At 40.2% G+C, this 14439-nt stretch overlaps 1 protein-coding gene across 2 annotated transcripts in view; it reads left to right on the forward strand.

Annotated features, from left to right (window-relative positions):
- The window catches only part of LOC117394292 (integrin beta-1-like), a 43291-nt gene extending 34920 nt beyond the window's left edge, over positions 1-8371 (forward strand). Inside the window, exons 16-17 of one of the 2 annotated variants that reach the window (XM_059019500.1) lie at positions 2884-2967; positions 7164-8371. In XM_059019500.1, the coding sequence (XP_058875483.1) occupies positions 2884-2961 (78 nt within the window). In that variant the 3' untranslated portion in view covers positions 2962-2967; positions 7164-8371. The remainder of the gene's footprint in view (positions 1-2883; positions 2968-7163) is intronic. The other variant, XM_033992414.3, reaches the window with a different exon arrangement.
- Positions 8372-14439: the final 6068 nt, after the last annotated feature.

Below are 14439 nucleotides of genomic sequence, written 5' to 3' on the forward strand. Positions count from 1 at the left end.
CTCGGGAGGTGACAGCTCTGCTTCAAAAACGAGCTATTTGCACAGTACAACCCCTCCACTTGATGGAAGGGTTCTACTCCCAAGTACTTCCTGGTGCCCAAGAAGGATGGCGGAATCAGAGCAATCCTTGACCTCAGGCAGGTCAACCTGTATCTGAGTCGACAGAGGTTCAAAATGTTGACCATACAACAGCTGTTGCAGTCAATCAGGCCAGGCTACCTGGTTCACCATGGTGGACTTAAAGAACGCTTATTTCCACATCCCCATAAAGCCAGGGCACAGGAGGTACCTGCGGTTCGCTTCTCAAGGAACAGTGTACGAGTTCCGTGTACTGCCATTTGGCCTCTCTAGCTCTCTGTGTCTTTTCAAAGTGCATGGAAGCTATCCTGGCTTCATTGAGACTCTGAGGCATCAGAGTGCTGAATTACCTGGACGACTGGCTCATTTTGTGCCCAGTCTCCAGCACAGGCACAGGCAGAGGCCCACACGGAACTCGTCACCGCCCCCTTCATTGGTTGGGCCTGACGGTGAATTGGACAAAGAACCAGCTTACATCTATACAGATAGCCTCCTATCTAGGAGTGCAATTGGACTCCAAGTCCATGCTGTCCACTCTATCGGACAGAGTGCAGACAATAGCCACCTGTTTGAAGCTTTTTCAGCTCAATACAACACTTGCAGTAGTGACATCTAGAGACTTCTGGGCTTGATAGCAGCAGCTTCCCAGACCCTTCCTTTGGGTCTCCTGCACATGCGCCCTCTCCAAGCCTTGTTCAGTAACGGAGTTTTTCAGCCCATATTGAACCTGGGCCACCTAGTGATAGTGTCTCGCCACTGTCTAAAGGCGCGCTCTTGGTGGACGCAACCTGCCCATCTATGTCTAGGCATAACAGTGGGCAGGGTCACCAGAAGAGAGGTCATCACCACGGACGCGTCCAGCCACGGCTGGGGCGCTGTGTGGAATGGCAGGGGTGCACAGGGGCTATGGAACATAAATCTTTTGGAGCTGCAGGCAGTTTATCTTGCCCTGCAGAATTTTTTTACAGGAGGTTCAAGGAAGACACATGCTTGCCCACAGGCAACACTACCAAGGTGGCTTATATAAACCACCAGTGCAGCCTCAGGTCTCCCAGTCTCCATTGTGTGGCCCAAAAGCTGTTCTGGGCACACAAACATCTCCTCTCACTGCGGGCGGCACACCTGCCCAGGGTGGTAAACTGGGCGGCGGACCTCCTTTCCAGGAGAGTTCCCAGCGCCTCAGAGTGGAGGCTTCACCCTGAAGTGGTGAGCCTCTTTTGGGGCAGGTATGGGAGAGCAGAAATAGATCTCTTTGCCTCCCCGGAATCGACCCACTGCCCCCTTTGGTTCTCCATAACAGGAGACTGGGACCCGCTGGCTATAGATGCCTTGGCACACCAGTGGCCGAGGTAACTGTTGTATGCCTTCCCACTGCTCGCCATGCTCCCGCTCTGTCTAGAACAAATCAGGCAAGACCAGGCCAGGGTGCTATTAGTAGCCCCTTACTGGCCCAGGAGACTTTGGTTTTCATCTCTGATGCAGCTCCTGAGCAACCAGCCTTGGAGCCTGCCCAATCGCCGCAATCTGCTCAGTCAGGCGCAGGGAACCTTATGGCATCCTGACCCATCGAGCCTACACCTCCTGGGTCTGGCCCCTGAACGGCTGCTTGCCATGTCAAAATTGACTTTGTCTCCCCAGGTGTTCACTTCCTGGCGGGACAATTTTTGAAAGGAGCTTGGTGGCTTCGGCCACCTCCTGAAGGATATTGTTCCTTGCTGGAGGCTTAACATAGTGCTTGAGGCACTCCATGAAACCTCCATTTGAGCCCTTATATTCAGCCGAGCTGAAATTTGTCACTTAAAGCGGCTTTCTTGCTTGCAATCACCTCTGCTATGCAAGTTGAGTGAGATGCAAGCATTTTCAATTGCTAAAGCCTGCTTAATTTTTTCAGAAGCTAGGACAAAGGTTATGCTTCTTACCAATCATCTCGGCATTCCACATCAACCAGTCTGTGGAGTTGGAGGCTTTCCGTCCACCTCCTTTCCAGTTTGACATGGATCGACAGCTCCATACCCTCTGCCCTATGCGGGCACTAGCTTATTATGTGGACAGGACACAAAGTTGGAGGTGGTCCGAACAGTTTTTTGTCTATTATGGGTTTAAGTCCCATGGGCAAGCCCTGTCTAAACAGAGGCTATCAAAATGGATAACGGACAGTCAGGACGGCCTATGAGCAAGCCAACTTGCCCCCCCAGAAAAGCTCGCTGCTCATTCCATCTGGGGCATGGCAACTTTGTGGGCTTTGTTTCTGTGTGCATCTGTCAATGACCTTTGCAATGCAGTGGTTTGGGCTACTCCCCAAAACTTTACAAGATTCTATCGACAATGTCATGGATCTCCAAAACCCTGGCTTTGGAACTAGAGTGTTGAGGGTGGTTTCAGAATCATCCCTTACAACGTAACATAGAGGTGAGTTCTCCATCCATTATAGAGCCCTAGCTACATGTTACTGGGATTGCGACTGGTAACGCACAAGGCACAGCCTTGTATCCTTGTAGCAGTCCGGCCGTTCTGCAATATTGCCTTGACGGCTTTGGTACACTCACCCATTCGGGAATGGTTACGTTTCATACTTGATAGGGAAGTTTGGGTTATTACCAAGGGAACCATGGTTATGATAACCCAACGTTTCCTGTATTGTAACTCCTGTGCCTTCAGTCTTGTCAGCTATACAAAGATTTATCTGGAACTTTATATTATCTTTTGCTTAGTTTGTAATGTTCATGTTCTCTCTAACTATCCATGCTTCATACCTTGCTTTATTCATGTATTCTTTTTATACATCTATCATATTTTCTACTCCAGCAAGAGAATCCAATTTACAAGAGTCCTATTAATAAGTTCAAGAATCCAAGCTATGGACGTAAAGCTGCTGCTCTCTAAATCTCAGTTTGTATTTCTTTTTCCTCTCCACTTTTTTTTTCTGCATGGACTTCATCTGACCCTTTGTTTGCTAACGTGTTACACAGCAATCTTTTCGTGCACATCTTTCTCTGTTCAATTTGTTCTGTTTTTGCAGCTTCCTCCCCACTACTAAGTGGCCCAATTATTTATTTATTTTTAAGTATAGATGTAGAAGAGATAACAGTACATGAACATCACAACGATGCCCACGTGGCATTATCTGGTTGGGAGAGAACTAAAAAGCAGAAGTGGTTGCACTGGCCAGGATTGAGTTTCATTGGCGGAACTTTGTATGGAAAATTGTGCATTATTAACAGATCACTTTAAATGAGAACTGAATAATAATAAATAAAAAAAACCTTGTGCATTTTAGACAGAGGGTCAATTGCAATGAACTTGCAGAGTTAGTACGGAACTGCGTACTAAACTCTACCCTGGTTAGTACAGAACTATCTCCAGCTGCGTTTACAAGTTAGTCCCAATTGCAACGAAAAAAGATCAGGAACAACGTTGGGGATTATCCGATCACGGCGTTAGTATGGTACACCGATCTTATTGTCTGAATCAGAATTGGGGGGTGGGAAATTAAAAAAATCTGAGAAAATGATCGGATCGTACGGAAGCGTATTGCTGCCACGGGAAACAAATACCCAGATTTTTAAAACAGAAAAATGCTGCCATTAAGGAAGGAGAAAAAAAAAATATATATATATATATATATGTCTTTTTTTTTTTCTGGTGGCAACAATACGCTTCTGTAGGAACGTATTTGTGAGTTAATACATTTTATAACAGGTAAACTGCAATATTAGCCGATTATTCCGTTCAAACAATACAGGTGTAATCATGAAGCTCACAGGAGGCTGTGTGGTTAAAGAAAAGTGCTTGTAACCAGGAGGTTCCCGGTTCAAATCCCACCTCCGCCACTGACTCATTGTGTGACCCTAAGCAAGTCACTTCACCTCCTTGTGAGACGTATTTGTAAGTGACTCTGCAGCTGATGCATATATCACACACCCTAGTCTCTGTAAGTCGCCTTGGATAAAGGCGTCTGCTAAATAAACAAATAATAAATAAACAAATAATGAAAAGATGCAAACACATTTTAATGACTAATTACAAACAGCAAAGTATAAAAAAAATCATTTTTTTGATTGGATCATTCAGTTGCTTAATTAGGAGGAGTTCAGGTGCTTCCCAGATCTCTGCTCGTTGTCAATTTAAAACTGCCAATAAGTTAACATGTAGGATTGTGGCTCTCCAGGGCCAGGTTTGCAGACACCTGAATGTTTTTGAATGATATATTGCAGACTTTTTAATTTTAGACATGATTTTCACAATCCATCCACACACATACATACACACATACATACACACACCCACACACACACACACAGTTGTCCTGCATTATACCACCTCCTTTATAACGCCACCCTCGCATACCGCCACCTATCCTCTCTGAACAAATGTCACCAATGTAAAAACTGTGCTATTTGTACCTGTTATATCACCACCCCGCTGTCCGCTGCATTTAACATCAGAGCAAAAGAAAAAAATCTGCATGTATGAAATCTGCATGAAAATAAGAAAGCAAGTCAGCAAGGCATCGCAAATGTTTTCTCGCCTAAGTGAGGCATATACTGTTAATAGAAGGACAACTGGAGACATTCTAATAGATAAAAACAAATGGCTTACCTTGATGGAACGGGTCGATTTTGTTTTACCTGAAAATGCTTGACGTAGTCTAAAGTAAGTGACTTTCATAAACCACAGTAAATGTTAAAAAAAAAAATAATAATTGTTTGTTTGTTTGTTTACGTGCAAGTTTTACACAAATGAAGGCTAACTTAAACTAAAGCTTCAGTTTTGTAAACAGCAGAATTTTTTTTTTTACTTTTTCGCAGGCTTACAGTCGTGCCACAAACAGTGAAGTTCAAATGACAGTACAGGAAAAAAAATTGTTTGGGTGATTTGAAACTAAATTAGTAGCTTTTTTTATTTAAGTATAAACTGTTCCTCAAAAGTAACCATGTATATTTCATACAAGTTTTATTAAAGTGGCCTGGAGATACTGCAATTGTATAATTAAAATGTTTGAATTCATTGCAAACCATAGAAGGTTATGTGTTTTGTTGACCTTCACTATAATGCCACCTTCGCTTATTGCCCGTTTTTTGCCCATGGCCCTTACCTGGCAGTATGAAGAGGGTTGACCTGTGTGATTTTATATATATATATATATATATATATATATATATATATATATATATATATATATATATATATATATATAATTATTGACATGATTTTCACTATCCATCCACACACACACACTAAATTACGTTGCTATATATATATATATATAATATAAAATGTTGTTTTAATGATAAACCTAATTAATGAATACTTAGCAATACATTTGACATTTCTTCGTTCTTGCTCGAGTTGATACGATGGAACAGACCTTAGTCTAAAGAGGTTGCTGGACTGCGTTGGTATGATACTTAGTCTCCTCTAGGGGCGCAATTCCTTTAGTACAGGTTTGTTGCAATTGGGAACAAATTTAATACGTACCTGCAGATCATCTTCATTTGCTAAGTTTGTTGCAATAGGTACTAACTTCCGTACTAGACTAGTACACATCTTCCGTACTAACCACGAGATCATCCCCTGCTTTCAGTTCGTTGCAATTGACCCAGAGTGAATCCAGATATAGAGGCTCAAACAAGTTTAACAACTTTTTTTTAATGTTACAAAATGCAAAATACAGAGCAGACAGTTCACTTAGACAGTATTGCCAGGCAGCCAAAGAAGTGAATTAATCGCATCTTAGGCCAAGCTGTGGAGCGGCTGCTGCAGGTGTGTGTCCTCTGTAGGGTCGACGTCTTCCAAAAATTGTCTTGTAGCTTTCTTCCTTTATATTCTTGCAGTTTCACATCACCCTGGCAGCAGTTCCACTTATCTGTCCCAGTCCTTCCATTCTGGTAGCATCACCCCAGTCATTGCTTTTATGCAATTCTTCTATTGGGCTTTATTTTTACATTGTAGAATGTCACAATTCTCACCTGTACCACAACCTTAAGTTCAAAGTTCACAGACAATTATGCTAGCTTAGCAACACACAAAATGACCATCAATATTTTTAGCACCCTCAGATGTACTGTAACATTACAGAATATTAACTTAAGTAAAATACAACCCTAAGAAAATGGTCCTGCATGCTTGAACCTTTTTAACATTTTAATTTGCATGTTGATTTTGATTTTCTAAACAGTTTTGTTAATCTCAACCTACATGGAGCTTTAATTGGCTTAATGCTAAATTACGTTGCTACAGTGTGTGTTTTGGGGGGTGTAAATGATAGCATGACAGTGGTGTTAAGGAGTGAGCCACATTTTTGCCCTGTGTGCTTTTAGTGGTTGGTTTGTAAGGCCAGTTTCAATTGAAATAAATTAATATGGAAACTGTTTAGACTGACTGCCCATAGATGTGTAACATTTGGCAGCATTTATTAGTAGTTCTAGGCTTGTACTTTGAACTCAAAAAGGAAGGTTCTGTATGATGAGCTCATGGTGCACAAATTAACAGTAACTGGACCTTGTTAAGCAAATGTATTCATTGTATTACTCCAAGGACCCTAAATCGCCTAATCGTTATCACTGTGGAAATAAAATCACAGATGTATATCATAGTCATATCAGCAGGGTGTGGGCTTTCCTTATTGCTGTCTGGGGTCACAGAGTGGCTCTCCTGGTAAAAACACAGCCGCGTGGTGTGCAGGGTGTCTTTCAGGGCAGGTTGATGTCCTGGCTGTGCAGTCACCGGTCTTCACAGGCGATTCTGAAGGGAAGTCACTACAGCAAACCCTACTGGCCAGGCACTCGGTGAGCTCAAACGTGGACACCTGCAGGGCTGGCCTTTGTCCTTCAGAGGCCAGTAGCTCGCTGACATCCGCTCTCGAGTTCCTGGGTGTAAGAGAAAGCTGGCTCGGTCATGGGATTGGAGGATGCCCACTGAGCAAATTGGTTGCATCGCAGGAACACTGAAGCACTATTTTTTTATGGATTATAAATTATGAAGATAGGCAAGGGCAATAGGATGTGTTGAAAGGTATTGAAGAAAGACATTGTGGATATAGAAGGAAATGGATTCTAATTGTACATTTTCTTTTTGTTTTCCAGGGTGAAAATCCCATCTACAAGAGTGCAGTGACAACTGTGATCAATCCTAAGTATGAGGGCAAATAATCAGACATGTGTTACTTTTCTTTTATTACAACACTGTATGCAAAATTCTTTGGGAGGGGATGGGGGGCGGCTGCAGCAATGGGTTTTAATTTAAGTTTTTGTTTTTATTTTGTAAGTTTTTCATTATGATGGGCCACTATTGTTTTTTTTACTAACCATTTTTTTCACTATGCAGTTTGAAAATGTACAATGTAGTAATTTTTTTTCTATCTAAAATTGTTGATGCCACAAGAGGTCTTTTGATTTATTACAAGGTCAGATTTTGCCTTTCATTTCAAGCAACCCACAAACATGGGGCTGTTTGCATAGTTTTTTTTTTTTTTTTTTTTTTTTTTTTTATAGCCATTGTTACGGTGCCTTCCAGGGCTTGAATTTACAAAGGGTTATTGCAGTATTTGTATTTTGTTGTAAGATGCTTTCTATCCTTAGGAATGTTATGTGCAAGTAGTGTAATGGACTGTTGGTTTAGGAGTGGGAAATGTGCAGAAGAAAGATACTATGTGCAGGTGAAAAGTTAGTCTAATACTGTACTAAAGGAAGATGAAATGTGCTTCTGAAAGATGTGCTTGTAAATGTAGCTACTGATAGGCTTGTTCAGTTTAATACCAGCTAATTAAATTATCTGCAAGTAGCTTGAAGGTGCGTTCCTGAAATTCAAGCCCTGATCAACTCTTTAATGCCCAAAAAAAAAAAAAAAAAAAAAAAAAATGCCTTATTACAAAAAGCTTTAGTTTGTTTTAGTTTTTTTTTTTTTTTTTTGCTGTTAAGTAACATAACTGTATTTTGCGGGATTAACGATTTTGTTGACTGAGCTTGCATATGTTTTTTTTTTTTTATTGTATTAACAATTTATTTTAAAAGAAATCCTCCATACACATTTGTTCCTTGTATTTGTATGTATATAAGCAGAGGTTACAGTGCAGCCTTGCATACAAATGATCCACACAAAAGGATTAGCAACACTATTTTGTTTTGGACATGTCATGCAAGAAACAGCATTAGAAAATGGCCTCTGGAATCATTTTAAAGCGTCTCATGTACTACATGTTACATCTTTAAGTGCCTTTTTATTTTAGCATCATGTTCACTTTTGCAATACTGTTTCTGAAATTATTTATTAAAGTACCAAAAATTACCATAAATGCTTCATTCTTTTTTTCTTTTTAAAACTAAATATACCTGTGTTTGGTTTCCTTATCTTATTACAATACAGTTTATCCACTATGCAAAGTAAAGCAGCTCATAATGGAGAACCTCAAGAGTGTTCTGATTCACAATTCTGTATCCATTCCTGGACTCCAATCTGGATGTACTTTGGAAATGCCACTCTCTCATTATCCCCTGCTAGGCATGAAATCCCCTGTGACGGAGATCTAGTGGAGGCATGTGAACACGTTGCCAGTAGGCAACTTGATATTCACATCACTGTTATTGAGACACTAGTATTCTGGGTAGATCTCTATACAGTGTGGGTTTGTCTGTACATTTATCTGCCCATCTGTGTGTCGCACATGCATTCTTCCATATATCTGGAGAACCACTTATCCAGTTGTCATGGGACTTTGATATTCTCAATAACTTATGCTAAATGAAGCAAGTACTGACTTGGGGTCGGGAGTTTGTCTCTGTCTATACAGCAGCTCAACTGCATGCCACACTTGCACTTTTGCATGAACTGCTTCTCCAATGGTCATGAAACTTGGTATTAACATTCTAGATTGGAGAATAAGAGTTTCTGGAGAATATGAAAATATTGAGAATCACTCAAATTGTGCTATAAACATTTATTGATATACATTGTATTTGTTTGTTTAAGGCATGCATTTGAGGTCTTGCCTGACCTCTATGGAACTTGGTTTCAGTAGACCAGGTCTCGGGCCACAGTATCTGTTTTCTGTATGAAGAGAGCGCATGCATCACACCAAAAAAAAGAACTATGCATGAACCATAAATTGAAAACCACAAAATTCTATGAGAATTTGATATTGATCACATTCAATCGAACAATATTGGGTACTGAGGGCAGTCTTTTTTACATTTATCAGAAAGTAGCTCTGCCAAAGATCTGAGAGCAACTCCAGTAAGATGTTCAAAATGGGGGTGGGGGGTGGTGTCAGAAACAGGGTGATGGACTAGAATGTTGTTGTCTATAGCATCCACTAGAGGGCAGCATTTTGTAAGATTGAGCAATCTTTCAAAAACCATCTATTGTCACCGTGAACTTTAATATTTTCTAGAAGGCGTTGCAAAGTAGTAAAAAGGTTTTGGAACGGCTAATTGTACTGGTAAACCCTTTTATAAGCGTTGGGTTACATACAATTACCCATTTATACAGTTGGGTTTTTACTGGAGCAATCAAGGTAAAGTACCTTGCTCACGGGTACAGCAGCAGTGTCCCCCACCTGTGATTGAACCAATGACCCTCCGGTCAAGAGTCCAGAGCCCTAACCACTACTCCACACTGTATAAAGCTTAGCCTCTTTTTAACAGCAATATTACTTGTAGGAACATCAGTCTTACAGTACACCATTAGCCAGTATTCCAAATTTAGCACTTATGTGTGCAAAAATGCAAGTATTGCCACCAGCAAAAAAGATGCACAAAAGCACATGAATTCCTTTAGAAACAAGTACCGTATTCTTTCGAATTTAGATGCAGACCAAATTTCCCACCCTCAAGTTGAGGAAAAAATAAAACACCAAATAAAGATGCATTTACAAATATGAGAAAATTGATGTATTCAGCAGATCATTACAGTTATGCACTGCTTCTCATTTCCAGTCATGATTACTTACATCTGTTTTTCTCCCTTTTTGTCAACTGTGGTATTGCTTGGCATTTCCGATCTGTCCACACTGGTACTGTTTGTTAGAACAGAGCCTAATAATGAAACGCTGACATTGTAAAAGCGAATGACACTTCTTTGTAAATGGATGCCGTATGTAATGGATGATTCGAGATCGGGCAGTATCATTTTGGTTCGTCTTTTCTCAGTTACGTTGCTGTTTGTGTACTCGGGCAGTCACATCCTTTGTTGGCAATTTTAATATACGCATCACTGCTCGAATTTAAGACGCAGACCATTTTTGAGAAGAAAAAATTGGTTTAACGTGTTTCTTAAATTCGAAGGAATATGGAACTGTTTGTCCACCACTAGATGGTGATATACACTGTATATCAAGAATTAGAGATAAAAAATAACATAACAGGGTTTAATTATTTAATTTACGGATGAACGAGTTGTGCTGGACCCTTTTGCACTGCGGTTAAGGCGTTCACTTGGGGAGCGTGAGGTAGCCCAGAGAGTGGCAGGGACACAGTAAATATCCTTTATATAATACCCTGTTGATGTGTAAAAACGCTCTTCTGACACCATCTCTGAAATGTTCTTTTCAAACAGCTTGGATCTGTTTGGCTGAACGCCAGGAGACTAACAACATGTTACTGGAACCACCTCCAGCTTGTCAGAAAGAACTAGAAACAATCTCATCAGAGTAAGAGCATTTGTAAAATAGAAACTGCAGTGAATAGTCCCTTCTTAACCCTGTCTTGCATTCTGTTATCAGTGGCTTACTTTTTAGATTTAAACTATAATTAAAGGCAGTCCAATAACAATAACAGCACATTGGGCATAAGGCAGCTGTATATTGCATACTGTACATAAAGTTATTGCAATCAGTGTTTTGTGCCTTTTTATACATTTACCAATTTTGATTATGTGATTAGATGCTTCTAACAAAATATGCTGGCTGTCATTGCCTATCGTAAATAACTTGTGCACTGCACATAACAATTCAACCTATACTCTCAAAAAATCGTATTTCCATTCTTAACACACAGGCAATATGCTAACTGCAATGTGTTCTGTGTAGGGCATGTGTCCTCTGCAGGGTCTTCAATAAGGGTAAAACCAATGAAGAGTGTGACAGCGACTGTATTTACTTCAACCTGACGCTGGTGGAGGACCGAAGGGAGCTGCCACAGGCAGGCCAGAGCGACAGCGCTCACACGTGCAAAGAGAAAGACCAAGATGAGTGTTGGGTCCACTTTGTATGTGACGGTCACTACAGAGGCAATCAAGTCCAAGTTCATGCTGCGAGAAAAGCAAGTGGGAACCCAAACAATGCCTACCTCTTCCATGCTTTACTTTGATATTTATGATGCTATGATATTTAAAATGCCTGCCCCTAAAAACCCATTAAATAACAACTATGTGTCCAGTTCGATAAGCTTTGACTATAGTTTGTTGAAAAAACAAACTCCAAACCGTCTGTAAAATCAGCGGCTTCAGTTTCACAAATAACTTGACAAGGCTATTCTTCATATTCTTTATGTGACCTTCTTGTTGATCATAACATTGGGGCTTAGTTCCTCTGTCTACAACACAAGGAGAGTTGCATCCTTAATCTGATGACCTCTGCAGTTCTTACAGAAACAGGAAGTTTCTTGTAAACAAGAGATTTGCTCTTCAGCGATTTCAATATGATTGAATCCACCTGCTGGTAAGAACATTTCAGAAATCACTGAGACAACCAAACGGAGTTCATTAAATGAAGGCGACATGGCGGTGCAGCAGATTCATTCCCAAGCCGTGCCTTTCATCAGGCCTGGGTTCAATCTAGCTGAAGTTTTCTTTCACAGACCCGATCAGCTCCAATCTCGGACTAATTTACCTAAGGAAACATCCAAGATATTAATCCTGGTCTGCAAGAGTTCTGTTTATCCCAAACTCATTGCTTTGGAATTACTTCTGACAAGCCAAGTATTACAGACCTTTGTGCTGTTTTAAATGGGAATTTGTTTTCATACAAGTATGAAAGGGTAAGGGTTTTGCTTAAGGAGTTTATATCATCTACATATCCTGCTGTGTGCGTTCTGTGCGATTCTCTCACATAAATATGCTGTCTTTCAGGGTGGCAAGCGATAACTGAGATAACAAGAAGTTCGGAAAGATAGATGATATCTGAAAATAAATAAATACATACAAGTTTATTGCAAAGAATACTTAAATACTTCAATACTGCAGAAATAGTAACAGTAACTCTTCGCTGATCCATAAAACCTTGATCAATATTAAACTAATAAGATTTAAGGCCAATATGTCTGCAAACATATCTATACAACTGCATATTTAAATATAATTATTTATATGATTGCAAGAATGCACCAACAAACAAACTGAGCCTCAGTGACTGATTCAGAACCAAATGCTTGCATGCAATCTCTGCTTCCAGACAGCCAGATCACACTACGTTTGCACATTATTGATATGTTTCACTTTGCAACCGTGTGCTGGATTTACTGTAAAAAATCAAATACTGTACCTAAAAAAAATCTTTACCTGTGTTTAGCATGAGTCTGTTTAAACCATTCTAAATCGAAAGACGTTCCCTTGTTCGTACTGTGCCTGCCTGCTACAGGATTTAAGGAAACGATTTGCCCGGCTATTTTTACTTAGCTCTTTTTGGGTTGGTTCTGGTAAACGTTCATCTTTTTTGATAAGCGCACATTTTCTTTTAAGAGTGCTCATCGTGTGGATGTTTCGACATTTACTTGCTGTTCAATAATTGCACATTTCAGAATGGCGCAGGCAGGACATGCGCGTACATACGCAACGGCTTGCTTCCGTTTTGCTTGTTATACTAGTTTTAAACTTAGAAAAGAAAACTTACATGACCTGGTGCCACATTACACAATCACATTTACACCGATTTTACATAAGAACATAAGAAAGTTTACAAACGAGAGGAGGCTATTCGGCCCATCTTGGTCGTTTGGTTGTTAGTAGCTTGTTGTTAGGATCCCAGGATGTCAGCTTCAACGACATTACTGGGGAGTTGGTTCCAGACCCTCACAATTCTCTGTGTAAAAAAGTGCCTCCTATATTCTGTTCTGAATGCCCCTTTATCTAATCTCCATTTGTGACCCCTGGTCCTTGTTTCTTTTTTCAGGTCGAAAAAGTCCCCTGGGTCGACATTGTCAATACCTTTTAGAATTTTGAATGCTTGAATCAGATTGCCGCGTAGAATTCTTTGTTCAAGACTGAATAGATTCAATTATTTTAACCTGTCTGCATATGACGTGCCTTTTAAACCCGGAATAATTCTGGTCGCTCTTCTTTGCACTCTTTCTAGAGCAGCAATATCCTTTTGTAGCGAGCTGACCAGAACTGAACACAATATTCTAGGTGAGGTCTTACTAATGCATTATAAAGTTTTAACATTACTTCCCTTGATTTAAATTCATCACTTTTGACTATATATCCAAGCATTTTGTTGGCTTTTTTTATAGCTTCTTCACATTGTCTAGATGTAGACATTCTAAATGTTCGCTATGTATTTCCTTTAGCAGAACTCAAACTCCCAGAAGCTTCACACATTTACATGTCTTCCACTGTTCTTATGAAGGACATGTTTTCAATCTTGACTGACTCAAAAATTGATCATTTTTATCTAACAGCATGAGCGTGTTTCCTATAGGAGAATGTGAGAGCTATGAAATGATGGCAATAAATATTAAATAAGATCAACTGGAATTATATTGTTAGCTCTGTACTTTAAAAATAACTATCACCATATGGAAAAAAAAGTAAAAAAGTACAAACAAAAAAAAACACTACCATTACTAAAATTGCGATGGGGAATGCCAGTTCTGAAGAAGCCTGTCTTTCTGCAGTGGATTGTTGCTCCACATGTTGTCTACCAGTTTCTTTCTCTGCTGGTTGTTTGGTTTTGGCAATGCTCGTCTTCTCAGGGCTTGCTCTAAACTGTTCCTCCTCTTCTGAGTGTTCAATTGAAACCGAGCTCTGGACACATCCCTCGTATTTCTCTTTGCTTTCCTCGCCTCCTTTAGGCTCTTGATCAGTAATTACTGCAGCTAATGGTTCTGGGGTTTCTTCTCAGTCACTCTGAACGTTGCTCAGTTTTTCTTTACGTTCTGGGACACTCCCTTTTTGCTTCTCCTTCAGTTCCAGAGATATCTCCATTTCCATCCAGCATCCTTTCTGTTTCTTTCTTTTCACTCGTCTCCTTCCTTTCCCAAGATTTCCTTTTTATCATTTTCAGCCTGAATATCTTTTTCTGTTTCACAAATTTTCTTCTCATTTTGTTTCTCAGATTCCTCTTTCACAAGTGGGTCTTTTTCCTTCTTGTGTTCCAGAGATTTCTCTCTATCAGCCTGCAGATCTTTTTCTTTCGCTTCACTTGTCTTT

Source organism: Acipenser ruthenus, chromosome 3 (genome assembly GCF_902713425.1).
Source record: "Acipenser ruthenus chromosome 3, fAciRut3.2 maternal haplotype, whole genome shotgun sequence".
NCBI lineage: Eukaryota > Metazoa > Chordata > Actinopteri > Acipenseriformes > Acipenseridae > Acipenser > Acipenser ruthenus.